The sequence below is a fragment of the Anoplopoma fimbria genome, chromosome 4, assembly GCF_027596085.1.
Source record: "Anoplopoma fimbria isolate UVic2021 breed Golden Eagle Sablefish chromosome 4, Afim_UVic_2022, whole genome shotgun sequence".
Lineage (NCBI taxonomy): Eukaryota > Metazoa > Chordata > Actinopteri > Perciformes > Anoplopomatidae > Anoplopoma > Anoplopoma fimbria.
In genome coordinates this window covers 27,019,822-27,038,538 of record NC_072452.1, presented here as the reverse complement: position 1 = coordinate 27,038,538, position 18,717 = coordinate 27,019,822, and the positions used below count along the sequence as shown (strand labels likewise).

Sequence of the window (18,717 nt, the reverse complement as noted above, 5' to 3'; positions counted from 1 at the left end):
ACAACTGTATATTTATAATTAAATGACTGCTAAATAGTTACTAGTGTATACTGTTGAATATTAAAAACATCCACTAAACCATCAGTGATGAAGATCTCATGTTTTTACTGTAGAAGATATTTGTTTATTACAGAACCAGCTCCTGTCGTTAACCTTAAATATAATTTGGAACATCTTTTACTACGTAACATTGATCATTTTATTGATCAGCTTCAGTTTTAAATCACAACTTAAACAGAAACCAGTACTTCTTCTTTACAGTCACCATCATGTCATAGAATGTATTTATACTGTTTATATTAAATCAGAGAGGCAGAGACATTGAACATTTATTACATTTTTTATTTGATTTTTTAAATTATTCATTTAAATAATTATTTTACATATTTGAGTGTTAATTTAATGATTGATTTTTATTTTGTATTGTTATGTTGATGTTTTTTCAGTTAGGGGGGAATTAAGATTGACTATGAATTTTTTTGGGAGAAACCTGAGCACCAGGAGAAAACCCTTACATGGATATTATTGATTGAAGTTGATAATTTAGAATTTCCAATCAGCCTAAAGTGAATATTTTTGGGATTTAGTGGGAGGAAACCTGAGTACCAGGAGAAAACCCAACGCAGACACAGGGAGAATATAGAAACTCCACACAGACAGAAGGGTGGAGGTGTCTCTGTGAGGCTGCAGTGCTAATCACTGAGCCACTGTGTCGCCCTGAATGAGGGGGGGTGAAAGGGTGGAGGAAGATGTAGCTACTGGTGTTCAGCCTCAGCTGAAGAACCAGCCTCCTCCACCTTTCTGTCGCCGTCACACGTCTTCTTCTTGTGCATCCGGTTCAAGAAACCCGTCTTCTCCTCCTTCTCCTTCTTCTTTGTCTCCTTCTCCTGCAGTTTTCTTTTCATCTTCTCCAACTCGGTCTGTCTGTCCTCCATCTTCTTGCCAAAGAAGCCTCTCCTCTTCTTCTTCATCTGGAGACAGATGTCCTCCAGGACCTTCTTTTCGTCCTCCAGCTGTTGGACTTTGGTCTCCCAGCTCAGAACTTGCTGGTCCAGGTCTTTGGAGGTCTTCTCTTCCAGAGCTTCGTATTTTAGCTCCCAGTCTTTCTCGCTCTGGAGGAGTTCAGCTTCTTTGTTGATGAGCTGGTTTTGTGTCTCTGTGAGCTTCTCAGAGACATCGGCCTTTGTCTTGATGAGATCCAGGATCTCAGTGTCCATCAGGTGGATCTGTTTCTCCACCTGGTTCACCTTCCTCTGGTACTCAGCCTGAAGTGTGTCCAAGCTCTGTTGTTTCAGGTCCAGGTCTTTGGTGGTCTTCTCCTCCAGAGCGTCGTATTTAACCTGCCAGGCCTCGTTGCTCTGGAGGAGTTCAGCTCTTTTGCTGATGAGCTGGTTTTGGGTCTCTGTTTGCTTCTCAGAGAGACTGTCTTTTGTCTTGATTAGATCCAGGATTTCAGTCTCCTCTGCTGGATCAGGTCTTCCATCTGGTTCACCTTGTCCTGGTGTTCGACCTGAAGAGTTTTCAAGCTCTGTTCTTTCAGGTCCAGGTCTTCTGTGGTCTTCATCTCCAGAGCCTCGTATTTCTCCTGCCAGTCTTTCTCATTCTGGAGGAGTTCAGCTTCTTTGTTGCTGAGCTGGTTTTGGGTCTCTGTGAGGGTCTGAGAGAGACCTTCTTTCTCCTTGCAGAGATCCAGGATTGTAGTGTCCCTCTGGTGGATTGTCTCCTCCACCTGGTTCATCATCCTCTGGTGTTCAACCTGAAGAGTCTCCAAGCTCTGGTCCTTCTGGTCCAGGTCTTTGGTGGTTTTCATCTCCAGATTGTTGAATTTCTCCTGCCAGTCTTTCTCAGTCTGGAGGAGTTCAGCCTCTTTGCTGATGAGCAGGGTCTTGGTCTTTGTGAGGGTCTGAGAGAGACCCTCTTTCTCCATGCAGAGATCCAGGATTTCAGTGTCCCTCTGGTGGATTTGCTCTTCCACCTGGTTCACCTTCTCCTTATAGTCGATCTGCAGCTTCTCCCAGTTCTGTGTCTTGGCCTGGTTCTTGGTGAACTTCTCCTCCAGAGCGTTGTATTTAGCCTGCCAGGCTTCTTCACTCTTCTGGAGTTCAGCTCCTTTGTTGTTCAGCTGGAGTTGGAGACTTTTCTTCAGATGGGAGATTTCTGTCTCCTGTTTCTTGATGGTCTCTCGGCTTTTTTGGCTTTCAGCCGTGGTCACCGTCTCTTTGAGTTCTCGAAGGCTCTCAAGATGTTTGATCCTGTCTTTAGTGACCTCGAGAAGTTTCTCCAGACTGCTTGTTTTGGCTTCACCTTCGCTGACGCTGCGGCAGAAACTCTCCTTTTCAATCAGAGATTGTTTCTTAAATACCTCCAGGTCGCTCATCTGAATTGTCAGACTGTAGAGCTCATCGTTAGCTCGAGTAAGAGCCACTTTGAGGTGATGAACCTTTTGGTCCTGATGAGCGATGGCCCCTTTTCTCTGGTTGTTTCTTCTGTCCATGGCACCGTCTGTAGCAGAGTGTAGACGTGTGGGAAGAAGACTTTGTAGTCTGTTGAAGACTGTTGTTGTCTGTTGAAGACTTTGTAGTCTATTGAAGACTTTTGTTGTCTGTTGAAGACTTTGTCGTCTGTTGAAGACTGTGGTCGTCTGTAGTAGACTGTGGTGGTCTGTAGTAGACTGTAGTAGACTGTGGTGGTCTGTAGTAGACTGTGGTGGTCTGTTGAAGACTGTTTTTTTGTAGAAGTTCGTCTCTGAAGTAGATCCGACTGTTCTGCAACGCTGGCGTTGATAGGAATGAAAGATTCTCTGTTGATCAGGTACTTAAAGGTTCTAGAATTCATCATCAAAGCCGGTTCCTTTGATGACATCACAGAGTCAAACCATGACAGGAGATACATTCCATCTCCATGGTTACAACAATGACTACAAAACCAACATGGTGTCCAGTAAAAAAGACTACAAAACCACAAAATGGCTGCTGCCCAGCTAAAGCTCATGAGCTGATTGCTCTAATGAGGGAAAGGAAACCGTGTTTGGAGAAAACAGAGAGGAGCTTTACTTTTGTTACCAAGGAGACAGAAAGATATATAATTTATTATTCTGTGTAGGAAATATTTATTTAAGTTTAGTATTTAGTTATCATTTACTTATTTTAGATGTTTGCTTGTATAGATTAGATTTCTGATACACTTAGATAGCTTTTTCTTTTGAATGGTATTTGTTTAGTTAAATTATGTTGTTTAGTTTTTTGTGGGTTTTTTGTCTATGAATCTGCTAACACTGAGGGCACCTCTGGTTAAATGTATGAAACAGGTATAGGGACCAGCACCCACACCTCCAAAGCTCCAGGAGAAAAAGTATTTTCAGCATTTCTGTTAATGTTTTCATTTCAATACTGAAGCCTTCTGTTTGAGAATTTACATACAACCAAGCAAAACACATTCTGGTGTCTAAAAATAAAATATTTTAGGCCTCAAAAATCCTTTTTCTACAAAAAAAAGTTCACAGTTTAACAACCATTTAGTAGTGAAAAACAGAACTGAAAATAAAATGAACCAGACCAATTAAAAGCAGTAAAAACCTGTTTTTACCTGAATGTGTCTACTAACAAGTATCACAGCCTGATAAATATTCTTCCTTTGAACCATTGAGCTCCATTAAAACACATCAATGAGCCTCACTGTTGATCCTTCATCACCATGAACACTGTTGTTAATCTTGAGTTAATCCCACAAACAGCGTCCTGCTGCCACAAATACTCTCTGGACCACCAAAAGGGGATTAATCTGGCACTGAAAGTAGTCCCCAACATACGTACTATCTCCTCCTGTTTGTTTTAAAAAATACAGTGACCAGGTGTTTTAGGAGATAACTGAACCTTTTTAAGGACTTAAAACTATATATCAACTAATATATTAACTAGTTAGCTAACATTTAGCTAAAGAAAAATGGATAAACAGTTGAAAAAGTAAGCTAGTAATAGTTAAAAGAAGTGGTTAAACAGTTGAAATTGTGAGCTAAACGTTAGCTACATTTTATGGATAAACAGTTGCTATAGTAATCTAAAACTAGGTGATAAACAGTTGAAATGTTTAGCTCAAAATTAGCTTGCCTAAACTGCTAAATCAGTTAACTAGTAATAGTTTAAAGAAGTGGCTCAACAGTTGAAATAGTTAGCTAAAAGTTGCTCAACTTTATGGATAAACAGTTGTAATATTAATCTAAAACAGTTGAAATGGTTAGTTAAAATTAGCTTAAAGTTATGGACAAACAGTTGAAATAGTTAGCTAAAAGTTAGCTAAAAGACTTAGCTAAACTGTTGAATAAGTTAATTAGTCATAGTTGAAAGAAACGGCTAAACAGCTGAAATAGTTAGCTAAAAGTTAGTACATTTTATTGATAAACCATTGGAATAGTAAGCTAAAAGAAGGGGACATACAGTTGAAATTGTTAGATAAAATAAACAGATGAATCAGTAAGCTAGTAAAAGTTTAAAGAATCGGCTTGACAGTTGAAATAGTTAGTAAAAAGTTAGTTCATTTTATGGTGAAACAGTTGTAATTGTAAGGTAGAAGTTGGGGATAAACAGTTTAAATTGTTAGTTTAAAATAGCTACATTTTATGGCTAAAAAGTTGAAATAGTTAGCTAAAAGTTGGCAAATTTTATGAATAAACATATGTGATAGTAAGCTTAAAGAAGCGGATAAACAGTTGAAATTGTTAGTTAAAAACAGCTTCAAGTTATTATACACATGAATCAGTTAGCTAGTAATAGTTTAAATAAACGACTGAACAGTTGAAATAGTTAGCTAAAAGTTAGATACATTTTATAGATAAGTAGTTGTAATTGTAAGCTAAATGTAGGGGATAAACAGTTGAAATGGTTAGTTACTGTAAAAAACCCTCTCTCCTGTAATACAACTGCTGATAACTCTTCAGACTGATAAATTAACCTTTACTATTACTCATACTAATATTACAACCTCACTTCCTAAAAAGTTGAGTTGCGGTGTAAAACGTAAATGAAACAACAAAAAGTGTAATTTTTACAAACAAGAAATACGTTTATCGGTCTGAGCATTAGCTCAACATTGTCTCTGTACTCTATTCAGTTGAAAATAGGAGCTAAAGGACTGTAAATCATTGCGTTGAGAGTTTATTTAGCTCTAACAGAGCATCCCGACTCTCTAGCTAACGTTAGCTAACGGTTAGCGTGGCGCATCAATGCCACTGGAGTTGTTTGTCTAGGTTACGAGAGCAAACCATGTCAGAACAGTGACGTAAAGACATGACTTGTTGCTAAAAATACAACACTTGACATACTCTGTGTTTACTTGAGCTGAGCTTTGATGAAGCGTTCGCTGTAACCGTGTATACTGTGACGACCGCCATCGTTCGCCCTCCATCGGGACGGAGGCACAATTAAAGGCACAAATCCACAATGTCCTCCTTTCAGGGTTTTCTTTCCTGGACGGGATTCTGTAGAAACACAGTCCAGGCTTGCCTCCTCATCGGTTTTGCATCTGATAGCACAACAACTATCCCGCATTTTTAGGAAACAACAGAAATCACTTGTTCGTAAGCTGGCGGGCAGCAGAGAACAGCGATGTTTTGCCCTCCAAGGGGCGTGACGTCACGTAGAAACTATGGATAGTTAAAATATGTGGCAAAACGGTTGATATAGTTAGCTAAAAGTTAGCTTTATTTTATGGATAAACTGTTTAAATAGCTAACTTCCATTAATGGATACACAGTTGAAATAATCAAATAAATGTTGGCTAAAAAAAAGTGGAAAACAGTTGAAATAGTTAGCTCAAAATTAGAAAGAAATATTCCTTGCAGACCGCACCGGTCGCTTCTGCTGAATTCTGATCTTTTTGGTTAATAACTCGCTGGATTTTTCAACTGAAACATAAACAAGGTGGAAAGCACTCGTGCAGAAGCTTATTTGATCACTGTCAATGTTGTTTTTTAATAACAGCCTCATTAACAGCTCTACAGTTATTGGATCCTTTTACATTGACACTATATGATGTCTTTTAAAAGGCTGATCCGACTACCTCTGAGCTTTTTGGCCGTTTGGTAGTCGAGAGCAGGGAAATCAATGGAAGGCTGACATTTACTTTATTTCATATTTATAGATTTATAGAAATCATCATTACTTTTAGGCCAAATTAAAAAAAAACACAAGCTTTGTTTTCCTCAAAATCTCATAAAACATTATAATTCTAAAGTAACACATAAACATGAAAGTGACAGAAGGTGAGACGCGTCAGTGTTACAGCTCAACACAGTTGACAGAATGCACCATTTTTAATCAGTGAGCTATAGAGGTGACTTTAATTAAAGTATTTATCTTGAAAGTGTTGATTTTCTGGTATTTTATGTAGCTGCACTAAATAATGCACTAACATTTCATTCAATTTTATAATCTTGTTAATTATGGATAAAGATATATAAGAAATAGTCTTAAAAATGGTCCTAAACTTAAATTCAGACGTGAGCACATTGAGACAGGATCTATTATTTCAGTGTCTTTACTCTCACACGTCTGTGATTTGTCACATTATTAAAGCCCCGACTAGCTGCAGTTATTCACAAAGACACTTTGCATTTTAAAAGTGTTCATACGTAGATTCTGTTTACTGAGGTTCATCAACTTAGCTCTCAGTGAGAAAACTGAAGTAGAAGAGAAGGATGTTAGTGATTAACTGGTTATCAGTCAACACGTAAACCAGAGATTCACATTCACAAAGAAAACATGTTTAAGTAGTTTACAACTCTCTGTGATAATTAAATGATATAACCGGTAAATAATGCTAATATTAAAGATAATTATAAACCCGTCAGTGATGAAGATCTCATGTTTTTTTACTGTAGAATATTATTGTTTATTACAGAACCAGCTCCTGTCGTTAGCCTTAAATACCTTTAGGAACATCTTTTAAGACGTCAGTTTAGTTAAAATCACAACTTAAAACAGAAACCAGTACTTCTTCTTTACAGTCACCATCATGTCATACAATTGTTTTAGTACTGTTTATATTTAACCAGAGAGGCAGAGACATTGAACATTTATTTCATTTTTTATTTGATTTTCAATTATTCATTTAAAACATTTTTTGTGTTAATTAAATTATTTATTTTAATTTAATTTTGTTTTATTTGTTGATGTTTTTTGTTAGGGGGGAATTTAGATTGTCCAATTAGTTGATGACTAGAATGTATTTTTTTCTTGGGGAGAAACCAGGAGAAAACCCTTAGCCGGTTACACACAGTCTATGTTCATATCTATGAGAAAAATTCTTAACAGTTCATTTTGTCTGTACGTCCTCTGGACATGGATTTATTAGAGGCTCACGCTAGATTGAAGTTGATAATTTAGAGTTTCCAATCAGCCTAAAGTGAATATTTTTGAGATTTCAGTTTGTGCCACGGGAGGAAACCTGAGTACCAGGAAAAACCCAACGCAGACACAGGGAGAATATAGAAACTCCACACAGACAGAAGGGTGGAGGTGTCTCTGTGAGGCTGCAGTGCTAATCACTGAGCCACTGTGTCGCCCTGAATGAAAATAAAGTTGCATGAAGTAAATTGGACTTTTTTCTTTCCCGTTCCGTGCGTCACCTCGTCCAGATGTTTTCTCTACGTTGATTTTGTGTTCACACGGCTACGATGATTATGAATCGTTCAGAGGGCAGAAACAAAGCACTGGTCCACGACAAAAAGTCACTTTAGCCACAGAGTCAAATGTAGAAGTGCCAATACTACGTATGAATTAATACCGGCCCACTTTAAACAATGCATATACCAGAGAATTTATTTATTTAAGTAGTTTACAACTGTATATTTATAATTAAATGACTGCTAAATAGTTACTAGTGTATACTGTTGAATATTAAAAACATCCACTAAACCATCAGTGATGAAGATCTCATGTTTTTACTGTAGAAGATATTTGTTTATTACAGAACCAGCTCCTGTCGTTAACCTTAAATATAATTTGGAACATCTTTTACTACGTAACATTGATCATTTTATTGATCAGCTTCAGTTTTGTTAAAATCACAACTTAAACAGATACCAGTACTTCTTCTTTACAGTCACCATCATGTCATAGAATGTATTTATACTGTTTATATTAAACCAGAGAGGCAGAGACATTGAACATTTATTACATTTTTTATTTGATTTTTTAAATTATTCATTTCAATAATTATTTTACATATTTGAGTGTTAATTTAATGATTTATTTTTATTTTGTATTGTTTTGTTGATGTTTTTTCAGTTAGGGGGGAATTTAGATTGACTATGAATTTTTTTGGGAGAAACCTGAGCACCAGGAGAAAACCCTTACATGGATATTATTGATTGAAGTTGATAATTTAGAGTTTCCAATCAGCCTAAAGTGAATATTTTTGGGATTTAGTGGGAGGAAACCTGAGTACCAGGAGAAAACCCAACGCAGACACAGGGAGAATATAGAAACTCCACACAGACAGAAGGGTGGAGGTGTCTCTGTGAGGCTGCAGTGCTAATCACTGAGCCACTGTGTCGCCCTGAATGAGGGAGGGGGGGTGAAAGGGTGGAGGAAGATGTAGCTACTGGTGTTCAGCCTCAGCTGAAGAACCAGCCTCCTCCACCTTTCTGTCGCCGTCACACGTCTTCTTCTTGTGCATCCGGTTCAAGAAACCCGTCTCCGTCTTCTCCTCCTTCTCCTTCTTCTTTGTCTCCTTCTCCTGCAGTTTTCTTTTCATCTTCTCCAACTCGGTCTGTCTGTCCTCCATCTTCTTGCCAAAGAAGCCTCTCCTCTTCTTCTTCATCTGGAGACAGATGTCCTCCAGGACCTTCTTTTCGTCCTCCAGCTGTTGGACTTTGGTCTCCCAGCTCAGAACTTGCTGGTCCAGGTCTTTGGAGGTCTTCTCTTCCAGAGCTTCGTATTTCACCTCCCAGTCTTTCTCGCTCTGGAGGAGTTCAGCTTCTTTGTTGATGAGCTGGTTTTGTGTCTCTGTGAGCTTCTCAGAGACATCGGCCTTTGTCTTGATGAGATCCAGGATCTCAGTGTCCATCAGGTGGATCTGTTTCTCCACCTGGTTCACCTTCCTCTGGTACTCAGCCTGAAGTGTGTCCAAGCTCTGTTGTTTCAGGTCCAGGTCTTTGGTGGTCTTCTCCTCCAGAGCGTCGTATTTAACCTGCCAGGCCTCGTTGCTCTGGAGGAGTTCAGCTCTTTTGCTGATGAGCTGGTTTTGGGTCTCTGTTTGCTTCTCAGAGAGACTGTCTTTTGTCTTGATTAGATCCAGGATTTCAGTCTCCCTCTGCTGGATCAGGTCTTCCATCTGGTTCACCTTGTTCTGGTGTTCGACCTGAAGAGTTTTCAAGCTCTGTTCTTTCAGGTCCAGGTCTTCTGTGGTCTTCATCTCCAGAGCCTCGTATTTCTCCTGCCAGTCTTTCTCATTCTGGAGGAGTTCAGCTTCTTTGTTGCTGAGCTGGTTTTGGGTCTCTGTGAGGGTCTGAGAGAGACCTTCTTTCTCCTTGCAGAGATCCAGGATTGTAGTGTCCCTCTGGTGGATTGTCTCCTCCACCTGGTTCATCATCCTCTGGTGTTCAACCTGAAGAGTCTCCAAGCTCTGGTCCTTCTGGTCCAGGTCTTTGGTGGTTTTCATCTCCAGATTGTTGTATTTCTCCTGCCAGTCTTTCTCAGTCTGGAGGAGTTCAGCCTCTTTGCTGATGAGCAGGGTCTTGGTCTTTGTGAGGGTCTGAGAGAGACCCTCTTTCTCCATGCAGAGATCCAGGATTTCAGTGTCCCTCTGGTGGATTTGCTCTTCCACCTGGTTCACCTTCTCCTTATATTCGATCTGCAGCTTCTCCCAGTTCTGTGTCTTGGCCTGGTTCTTGGTGAACTTCTCCTCCAGAGCGTTGTATTTAGCCTGCCAGGCTTCTTCACTCTTCTGGAGTTCAGCTCCTTTGTTGTTCAGCTGGAGTTGGAGACTTTTCTTCAGATGGGAGATTTCTGTCTCCTGTTTCTTGATGGTCTCTCGGCTTTTTTGGCTTTCAGCCGTGGTCACCGTCTCTTTGAGTTCTCGAAGGCTCTCAAGATGTTTGATCCTGTCTTTAGTGACCTCGAGAAGTTTCTCCAGACTGCTTGTTTTGGCTTCACCTTCGCTGACGCTGCGGCAGAAACTCTCCTTTTCAATCAGAGATTGTTTCTTAAATACCTCCAGGTCGCTCATCTGAATTGTCAGACTGTAGAGCTCATCGTTAGCTCGAGTAAGAGCCACTTTGAGATGATGAACCTTTTGGTCCTGATGAGCGATGGCCCCTTTTCTCTGGTTGTTTCTTCTGTCCATGGCACCGTCTGTAGCAGAGTGTAGACGTGTGGGAAGAAGACTTTGTCGTCTGTTGAAGACTGTGGTCGTCTGTTGAAGACTTTGTAGTCTATTGAAGACTGTTGTTGTCTGTTGAAGACTTTGTAGTCTATTGAAGACTGTTGTCGTCTGTTGAAGACTTTGTAGTCTATTGAAGACTGTTGTTGTCTGTTGAAGACTGTGGTGGTCTGTAGTAGACTGTGGTGGTCTGTAGTAGACTGTGGTGGTCTGTTGAAGACTGGTTTTTCGTAGAAGTTCGTCTCTGAAGTAGATCCGACTGTTCTGCAACGCTGGCGTTGATAGGAATGAAAGATTCTCTGTTGATCAGGTACTTAAAGGTTCTAGAATTCATCATCAAAGCCGGTTCCTTTGATGACATCACAGAGTCAAACCATGACAGGAGATACATTCCATCTCCATGGTTACAACAATGACTACAAAACCAACATGGTGTCCAGTAAAAAAGACTACAAAACCACAAAATGGCTGCTGCCCAGCTAAAGCTCATGAGCTGATTGCTCTAATGAGGGAAAGGAAACCGTGTTTGGAGAAAACAGAGAGGAGCTTTACTTTTGTTACCAAGGAGACAGAAAGATATATAATTTATTATTCTGTGTAGGAAATATTTATTTAAGTTTAGTATTTAGTTATCATTTACTTATTTTAGATGTTTGCTCATATAGATTAGATTTCTGATACACTTAGATAGCTTTTTCTTTTGAATGGTATTTGTTTAGTTAAATTATGTTGTTTAGTTTTTTGTGGGTTTTTTGTCTATGAATCTGCTAACACTGAGGGCACCTCTGGTTAAATGTATGAAACAGGTATAGGGACCAGCACCCACACCTCCAAAGCTCCAGGAGAAAAAGTATTTTCAGCATTTCTGTTAATGTTTTCATTTCAATACTGAAGCCTTCTGGTTGAGAATTTACATACAACCAAGCAAAACACATTCTGGTGTCTAAAAATGAAATATTTTAGGCCTCAAAAATCCTTTTTCTACAAAAAAAAGTTCACAGTTTAACAACCATTTAGTGGTGAAAAACAGAACTGAAAATAAAATGAACCAGACCAATTAAAAGCAGTAAAAACCTGTTTTTACCTGAATGTGTCTACTAACAAGTATCACAGCCTGATAAATATTCTTCCTTTGAACCATTGAGCTCCATTAAAACACATCAATGAGCCTCACTGTTGATCCTTCATCACCATGAACACTGTTGTTAATCTTGAGTTAATCCCACAAACAGCGTCCTGCTGCCACAAATACTCTCTGGACCACCAAAAGGGGATTAATCTGGCACTGAAAGTAGTCCCCAACATACGCACTATCTCCTCCTGTTTGTTTAAAAAAAGCTACAGTGACCAGGTGTTTTAGGAGATAACTGAACCTTTTTAAGGACTTAAAACTATATATTAACTAATGTATTAACTAGTTAGCTAACATTTAGCTAAAGAAAAATGGATAAACAGTTGAAAAAGTAAGCTAGTAATAGTTAAAAGAAGTGGTTAAACAGTTGAAATTGTGAGCTAAACGTTAGCTACATTTTATGGATAAACAGTTGCTATAGTAACCTAAAACTAGGTGATAAACAGTTGAAATGTTTAGCTCAAAATTAGCGGAAAGAATTGCCTAAACTGCTAAATCAGTTAACTAGTAATAGTTTAAAGAAGTGGCTCAACAGTTGAAATAGTTAGCTAAAAGTTGCTCAACTTTATGGATAAACAGTTGTAATATTAATCTAAAACAGTTGAAATGGTTAGCTAAAATTAGCTTAAAGTTATGGACAAACAGTTGAAATAGTTAGCTAAAAGTTAGCTAAAAGACTTAGCTAAACTGTTGAATAAGTTAATTAGTCATAGTTGAAAGAAACGAAACAGCTGAAATAGTTAGCTAAAAGTTAGTACATTTTATTGATAAACCATTGGAATAGTAAGCTAAAAGAAGGGGACATACAGTTGAAATTGTTAGATAAAATAAACAGATGAATCAGTAAGCTAGTAAAAGTTTAAAGAATCGGCTTGACAGTTGAAATAGTTAATAAAAAGTTAGTTCATTTCATGGTGAAACAGTTGTAATTGTAAGGTAGAAGTTGGGGATAAACAGTTTAAATTGTTAGTTTAAAATAGCTACATTTTATGGCTAAAAAGTTGAAATAGTTAGCTAAAAGTTGGCAAATTTTATGAATAAACATATGTGATAGTAAGCTTAAAGAAGCGGATAAACAGTTGAAATTGTTAGTTAAAAACAGCTTCAAGTTATTATACACATGAATCAGTTAGCTAGTAATAGTTTAAATAAACGACTGAACAGTTGAAATAGTTAGCTAAAAGTTAGATACATTTTATAGATAAGTAGTTGTAATTGTAAGCTAAATGTAGGGGATAAACAGTTGAAATGGTTAGTTACTGTAAAAAACCCTCTCTCCTGTAATACAACTGCTGATAACTCTTCAGACTGATAAATTAACCTTTACTATTACTCATACTAATATTACAACCTCACTTCCTAAAAAGTTGAGTTGCGGTGTAAAACGTAAATGAAACAACAAAAAGTGTAATTTTTTACAAACAAGAAATACGTTTATCGGTCTGAGCATTAGCTCAACATTGTCTCTGTACTCTATTCAGTTGAAAATAGGAGCTAAAGGACTGTAAATCATTGCGTTGAGAGTTTATTTAGCTCTAACAGAGCATCCCGACTCTCTAGCTAACGTTAGCTAACGGTTAGCGTGGCGCATCAATGCCACTGGAGTTGTTTGTCTAGGTTACGAGAGCAAACCATGTCAGAACAGTGACGTAAAGACATGACTTGTTGCTAAAAATACAACACTTGACATACTCTGTGTTTACTTGAGCTGAGCTTTGATGAAGCCTTCGCTGTAACCGTGTATACTTTGACGGCTGCCATCGTTCGCCCTCCATCGGGACGGAGGCACAATTAAAGGCACAAATCCACAATGTCCTCCTTTCAGGGTTTTCTTTCCTGGACGGGATTCTGTAGAAACACAGTCCAGGCTTGTCTCCTCATCGGTTTTGCATCTGATAGCACAACAACTATCCCGCATTTTTAGGAAACAACAGAAATCACTTGTTCGTAAGCTGGCGGGCAGCAGAGAACAGCGATGTTTTGCCCTCCAAGGGGGCGTGACGTCACGTAGAAACTATGGATAGTTAAAATATGTGGCAAAACGGTTGATATAGTTAGCTAAAAGTTAGCTTTATTTTATGGATGAACTGTTGAAATAGCTAACTTCCATTAATGGATACACAGTTGAAATAATCGAATAAATGTTGGCTAAAAAAAGTGGAAAACAGTTGAAATAGTTAGCTCAAAATTAGAAAGAAATATTCCTTGCAGACCGCACCGGTCGCTTCTGCTGAATTCTGATCTTTTTGGTTAATAACTCGCTGGATTTTTCAACTGAAACATAAACAAGGTGGAAAGCACTCGTGCAGAAGCTTATTTGATCACTGTCAATGTTGTTTTTTAATAACAGCCTCATTAACAGCTCTACAGTTATTGGATCCTTTTACATTGACACTATATGATGTCTTTTAAAAGGCTGATCCGACTACGTCTGAGCTTTTTGGCCGTTTGGTAGTCGAGAGCAGGGAAATCAATGGAAGGCTGACATTTACTTTATTTCATATTTATAGATTTATAGAAATCATCATTACTTTTAGGCCAAATTAAAAAAAAACACAAGCTTTGTTTTCCTCAAAATCTCATAAAACATTATAATTCTAAAGTAACACATGAACATGAAAGTGACAGAAGGTGAGACAGTGTTACAGCTCAACACAGTTCACAGAATGCACCATTTTCAATTAATGATTAAAAATGGTGCAAACATAAAGTGATGTTTGTACCATTTTTAATCAGTGAGCTATAGTGACTTTAATTAAAGTATTTATCTTGAAAGTGTTGATTTTCTGGTATTTTATGTAGCTGCACTAAATAATGCACTAACATTTCATTCAATTTTATAATCTTGTTAATTATGGATAAAGATATATAAGAAATAGTCTTAAAAATGGTCCTAAACTTAAATTCAGATGTGAGCACATTGAGACAGGATCTATTATTTCAGTGTCTTTACTCTCACACGTCTGTGATTTGTCACAATATTAAAGCCCCGACTAGCTGCAGTTATTCACAAAGACACTTTGCATTTTAAAAGTGTTCATACGTAGATTCTGTTTACTGAGGTTCATCAACTTAGCTCTCAGTGAGAAAACTGAAGTAGAAGAGAAGGATGTTAGTGATTAACTGGTTATCAGTCAACACGTAAACCAGAGATTCACATTCACAAAGAAAACATGTTTAAGTAGTTTACAACACTCTGTGATAATTAAATGATATAACCGGTAAATAATGCTAATATTAAAGATAATTATAAACCCGTCAGTGATGAAGATCTCATGTTTTTTTACTGTAGAATATTATTGTTTATTACAGAACCAGCTCCTGTCGTTAGCCTTAAATACCTTTAGGAACATCTTTTAAGACGTCAGCTTAGTTAAAATCACAACTTAAAACAGAAACCAGTACTTCTTCTTTACAGTCACCATCATGTCATACAATTGTTTTAGTACTGTTTATATTTAACCAGAGAGGCAGAGACATTGAACATTTATTTCATTTTTTATTTGATTTTATATTATTCATTTAAAACATTTTTTTTAACATATTTGAGTGTTAATTAAATTATTTATTTTAATTTAATTTAGTTTCATTTGTTGATGTTTTTTGTTAGGGGGGAATTTAGATTGTCCAATTAGTTGATGACTAGAATGTATTTTTTTCTTGGGGAGAAACCTGAGCACCAGGAGAAAACCCTTACATGGATATTATTGATTGAAGTTGATAATTTAGAGTTTCCAATCAGCCTAAAGTGAATATTTTTGGGATTTAGTGGGAGGAAACCTGAGTACCAGGAGAAAACCCAACGCAGACACAGGGAGAATATAGAAACTCCACACAGACAGAAGGGTGGAGGTGTCTCTGTGAGGCTGCAGTGCTAATCACTGAGCCACTGTGTCGCCCTGAATGAAAATAAACTTGCATGAAGTAAATTGGACTTTTTTCTTTCCCGTTCCGTGCGTCACCTCGTCCAGATGTTTTCTCTACGTTGATTTTATGTTCACACGGCTACGATGATTATGAATCGTTCAGAGGGCAGAAACAAAGCGCTGGTCCACGACAAAAAGTCACTTTAGCCACAGAGTCAAATGTAGAAGTGCCAATACTACGTATGAATTAATACCGGCCCACTTTAAACAATGCATATACCAGAGAATTTATTTTTAAGTAGTTTACAACTGTATATTTATAATTAAATGACTGCTAAATAGTTACTAGTGTATACTGTTGAATATTAAAAACATCCACTAAACCATCAGTGATGAAGATCTCATGTTTTTACTGTAGAAGATATTTGTTTATTACAGAACCAGCTCCTGTCGTTAACCTTAAATATAATTTGGAACATCTTTTACTACGTAACATTGATCATTTTATTGATCAGCTTCAGTTTTGTTAAAATCACAACTTAAACAGATACCAGTACTTCTTCTTTACAGTCACCATCATGTCATAGAATGTATTTATACTGTTTATATTAAACCAGAGAGGCAGAGACATTGAACATTTATTACATTTTTTATTTGATTTTTTAAATTATTCATTTAAATAATTATTTTACATATTTGAGTGTTAATTTAATGATTTATTTTTATTTTGTATTGTTTTGTTGATGTTTTTTCAGTTAGGGGGGAATTTAGATTGACTATGAATTTTTTTGGGAGAAACCTGAGCACCAGGAGAAAACCCTTACATGGATATTATTGATTGAAGTTGATAATTTAGAGTTTCCAATCAGCCTAAAGTGAATATTTTTGGGATTTAGTGGGAGGAAACCTGAGTACCAGGAGAAAACCCAACGCAGACACAGGGAGAATATAGAAACTCCACACAGACAGAAGGGTGGAGGTGTCTCTGTGAGGCTGCAGTGCTAATCACTGAGCCACTGTGTCGCCCTGAATGAGGGGGGAAGGGGGGGGAAAGGGTGGAGGAAGATGTAGCTACTGGTGTTCAGCCTCAGCTGAAGAACCAGCCTCCTCCACCTTTCTGTCGCCGTCACACGTCTTCTTCTTGTGCATCCGGTTCAAGAAACCCGTCTCCGTCTTCCCTCCTTCTCCTTCTTCTTTGTCTCCTTCTCCTGCAGTTTTCTTTTCATTTTCTCCAACTCGGTCTGTCTGTCCTCCATCTTCTTGCCAAAGAAGCCTCTCCTCTTCTTCTTCATCTGGAGACAGATGTCCTCCAGGACCTTCTTTTCGTCCTCCAGCTGTTGGACTTTGGTCTCCCAGCTCAGAACTTGCTGGTCCAGGTCTTTGGAGGTCTTCTCTTCCAGAGCTTCGTATTTTACCTCCCAGTCTTTCTCGCTCTGGAGGAGTTCAGCTTCTTTGTTGATGAGCTGGTTTTGTGTCTCTGTGAGCTTCTCAGAGACATCGGCCTTTGTCTTGATGAGATCCAGGATCTCAGTGTCCATCAGGTGGATCTGTTTCTCCACCTGGTTCACCTTCCTCTGGTACTCAGCCTGAAGTGTGTCCAAGCTCTGTTGTTTCAGGTCCAGGTCTTTGGAGGTCTTCTCCTCCAGAGCGTCGTATTTAACCTGCCAGGCCTCGTTGCTCTGGAGGAGTTCAGCTCTTTTGCTGATGAGCTGGTTTTGGGTCTCTGTTTGCTTCTCAGAGAGACTGTCTTTTGTCATGATTAGATCCAGGATCTCAGTGTCCCTCTGCTGGATCAGGTCTTCCATCTGGTTCACCTTGTTCTGGTGTTCGACCTGAAGAGTTTTCAAGCTCTGTTCTTTCAGGTCCAGGTCTTCTGTGGTCTTCATCTCCAGAGCCTCGTATTTCTCCTGCCAGTCTTTCTCATTCTGGAGGAGTTCAGCTTCTTTGTTGCTGAGCTGGTTTTGGGTCTCTGTGAGGGTCTGAGAGAGACCTTCTTTCTCCTTGCAGAGATCCAGGATTGTAGTGTCCCTCTGGTGGATTGTCTCCTCCACCTGGTTCATCATCCTCTGGTGTTCAACCTGAAGAGTCTCCAAGCTCTGGTCCTTCTGGTCCAGGTCTTTGGTGGTTTTCATCTCCAGATTGTTGAATTTCTCCTGCCAGTCTTTCTCAGTCTGGAGGAGTTCAGCCTCTTTGCTGATGAGCAGGGTCTTGGTCTTTGTGAGGGTCTGAGAGAGACCCTCTTTCTCCATGCAGAGATCCAGGATTTCAGTGTCCCTCTGGTGGATTTGCTCTTCCACCTGGTTCACCTTCTCCTTATATTCGATCTGCAGCTTCTCCCAGTTCTGTGTCTTGGCCTGGTTCTTGGTGAACTTCTCCTCCAGAGCGTTGTATTTAGCCTGCCAGGCTTCTTCACTCTTCTGGAGTTCAGCTCCTTTGTTGTTCAGCTGGAGTTGGAGACTTTTCTTCAGATGGGAGATTTCTGTCTCCTGTTTCTTGATGGTCTCTCGGCTTTTTTGGCTTTCAGCCGTGGTCACCGTCTCTTTGAGTTCTCGAAGGCTCTCAAGATGTTTGATCCTGTCTTTAGTGACCTCGAGAAGTTTCTCCAGACTGCTTGTTTTGGCTTCACCTTCGCTGACGCTGCGGCAGAAACTCTCCTTTTCAATCAGAGATTGTTTCTTAAATACCTCCAGGTCGCTCATCTGAATTGTCAGACTGTAGAGCTCATCGTTAGCTCGAGTAAGAGCCACTTTGAGATGATGAACCTTTTGGTCCTGATGAGCGATGGCCCCTTTTCTCTGGTTGTTTCTTCTGTCCATGGCACCGTCTGTAGCAGAGTGTAGACGTGTGGGAAGAAGACTTTGTCGTCTGTTGAAGACTGTGGTCGTCTGTTGAAGACTGTTGTTGTCTGTTGAAGACTTTGTAGTCTATTGAAGACTGTTGTTGTCTGTTGAAGACTGTGGTTGTCTGTAGTAGACTGTGGTGGTCTGTAGTAGACTGTGGTGGTCTGTAGTAGACTGTGGTGGTCTGTAGTAGACTGTGGTGGTTTTGTAGAAGTTCGTCTCTGAAGTAGATCCGACTGTTCTGCAACGCTGGCGTTGATAGGAATGAAAGATTCTCTGTTGATCAGGTACTTAAAGGTTCTAGAATTCATCATCAGAGCCGATTCCTTTGATGACATCACAGAGTCAAACCATGACAGGAGATACATTCCATCTCCATGGTTACAACAATGACTACAAAACCAACATGGCGTCCAGTAAAAAAGACTACAAAACCACAAAATGGCTGCTGCCCAGCTAAAGCTCATGAGCTGATTGCTCTAATGAGGGAAAGGAAACCGTG

General features: G+C 38.9%; 1 protein-coding gene across 1 annotated transcript in view; it reads right to left on the bottom strand.

The window, feature by feature from the left end:
- LOC129089790 (golgin subfamily A member 4-like) overlaps positions 1 to 18,191 on the bottom strand; it is a 65,946-nt gene extending 47,755 nt beyond the window's left edge. Inside the window, exons 1-4 of the mRNA XM_054597154.1 lie at positions 16,640 to 18,191; positions 8,790 to 10,349; positions 1,493 to 2,502; positions 944 to 1,409 (exon numbers count right to left, since the gene is read on the bottom strand). Coding sequence (XP_054453129.1) covers positions 944 to 1,409; positions 1,493 to 2,502; positions 8,790 to 10,349; positions 16,640 to 18,191 — 4,588 coding nt within the window. The remainder of the gene's footprint in view (positions 1 to 943; positions 1,410 to 1,492; positions 2,503 to 8,789; positions 10,350 to 16,639) is intronic.
- Between the last annotated feature and the right edge of the window lie 526 nt (positions 18,192 to 18,717).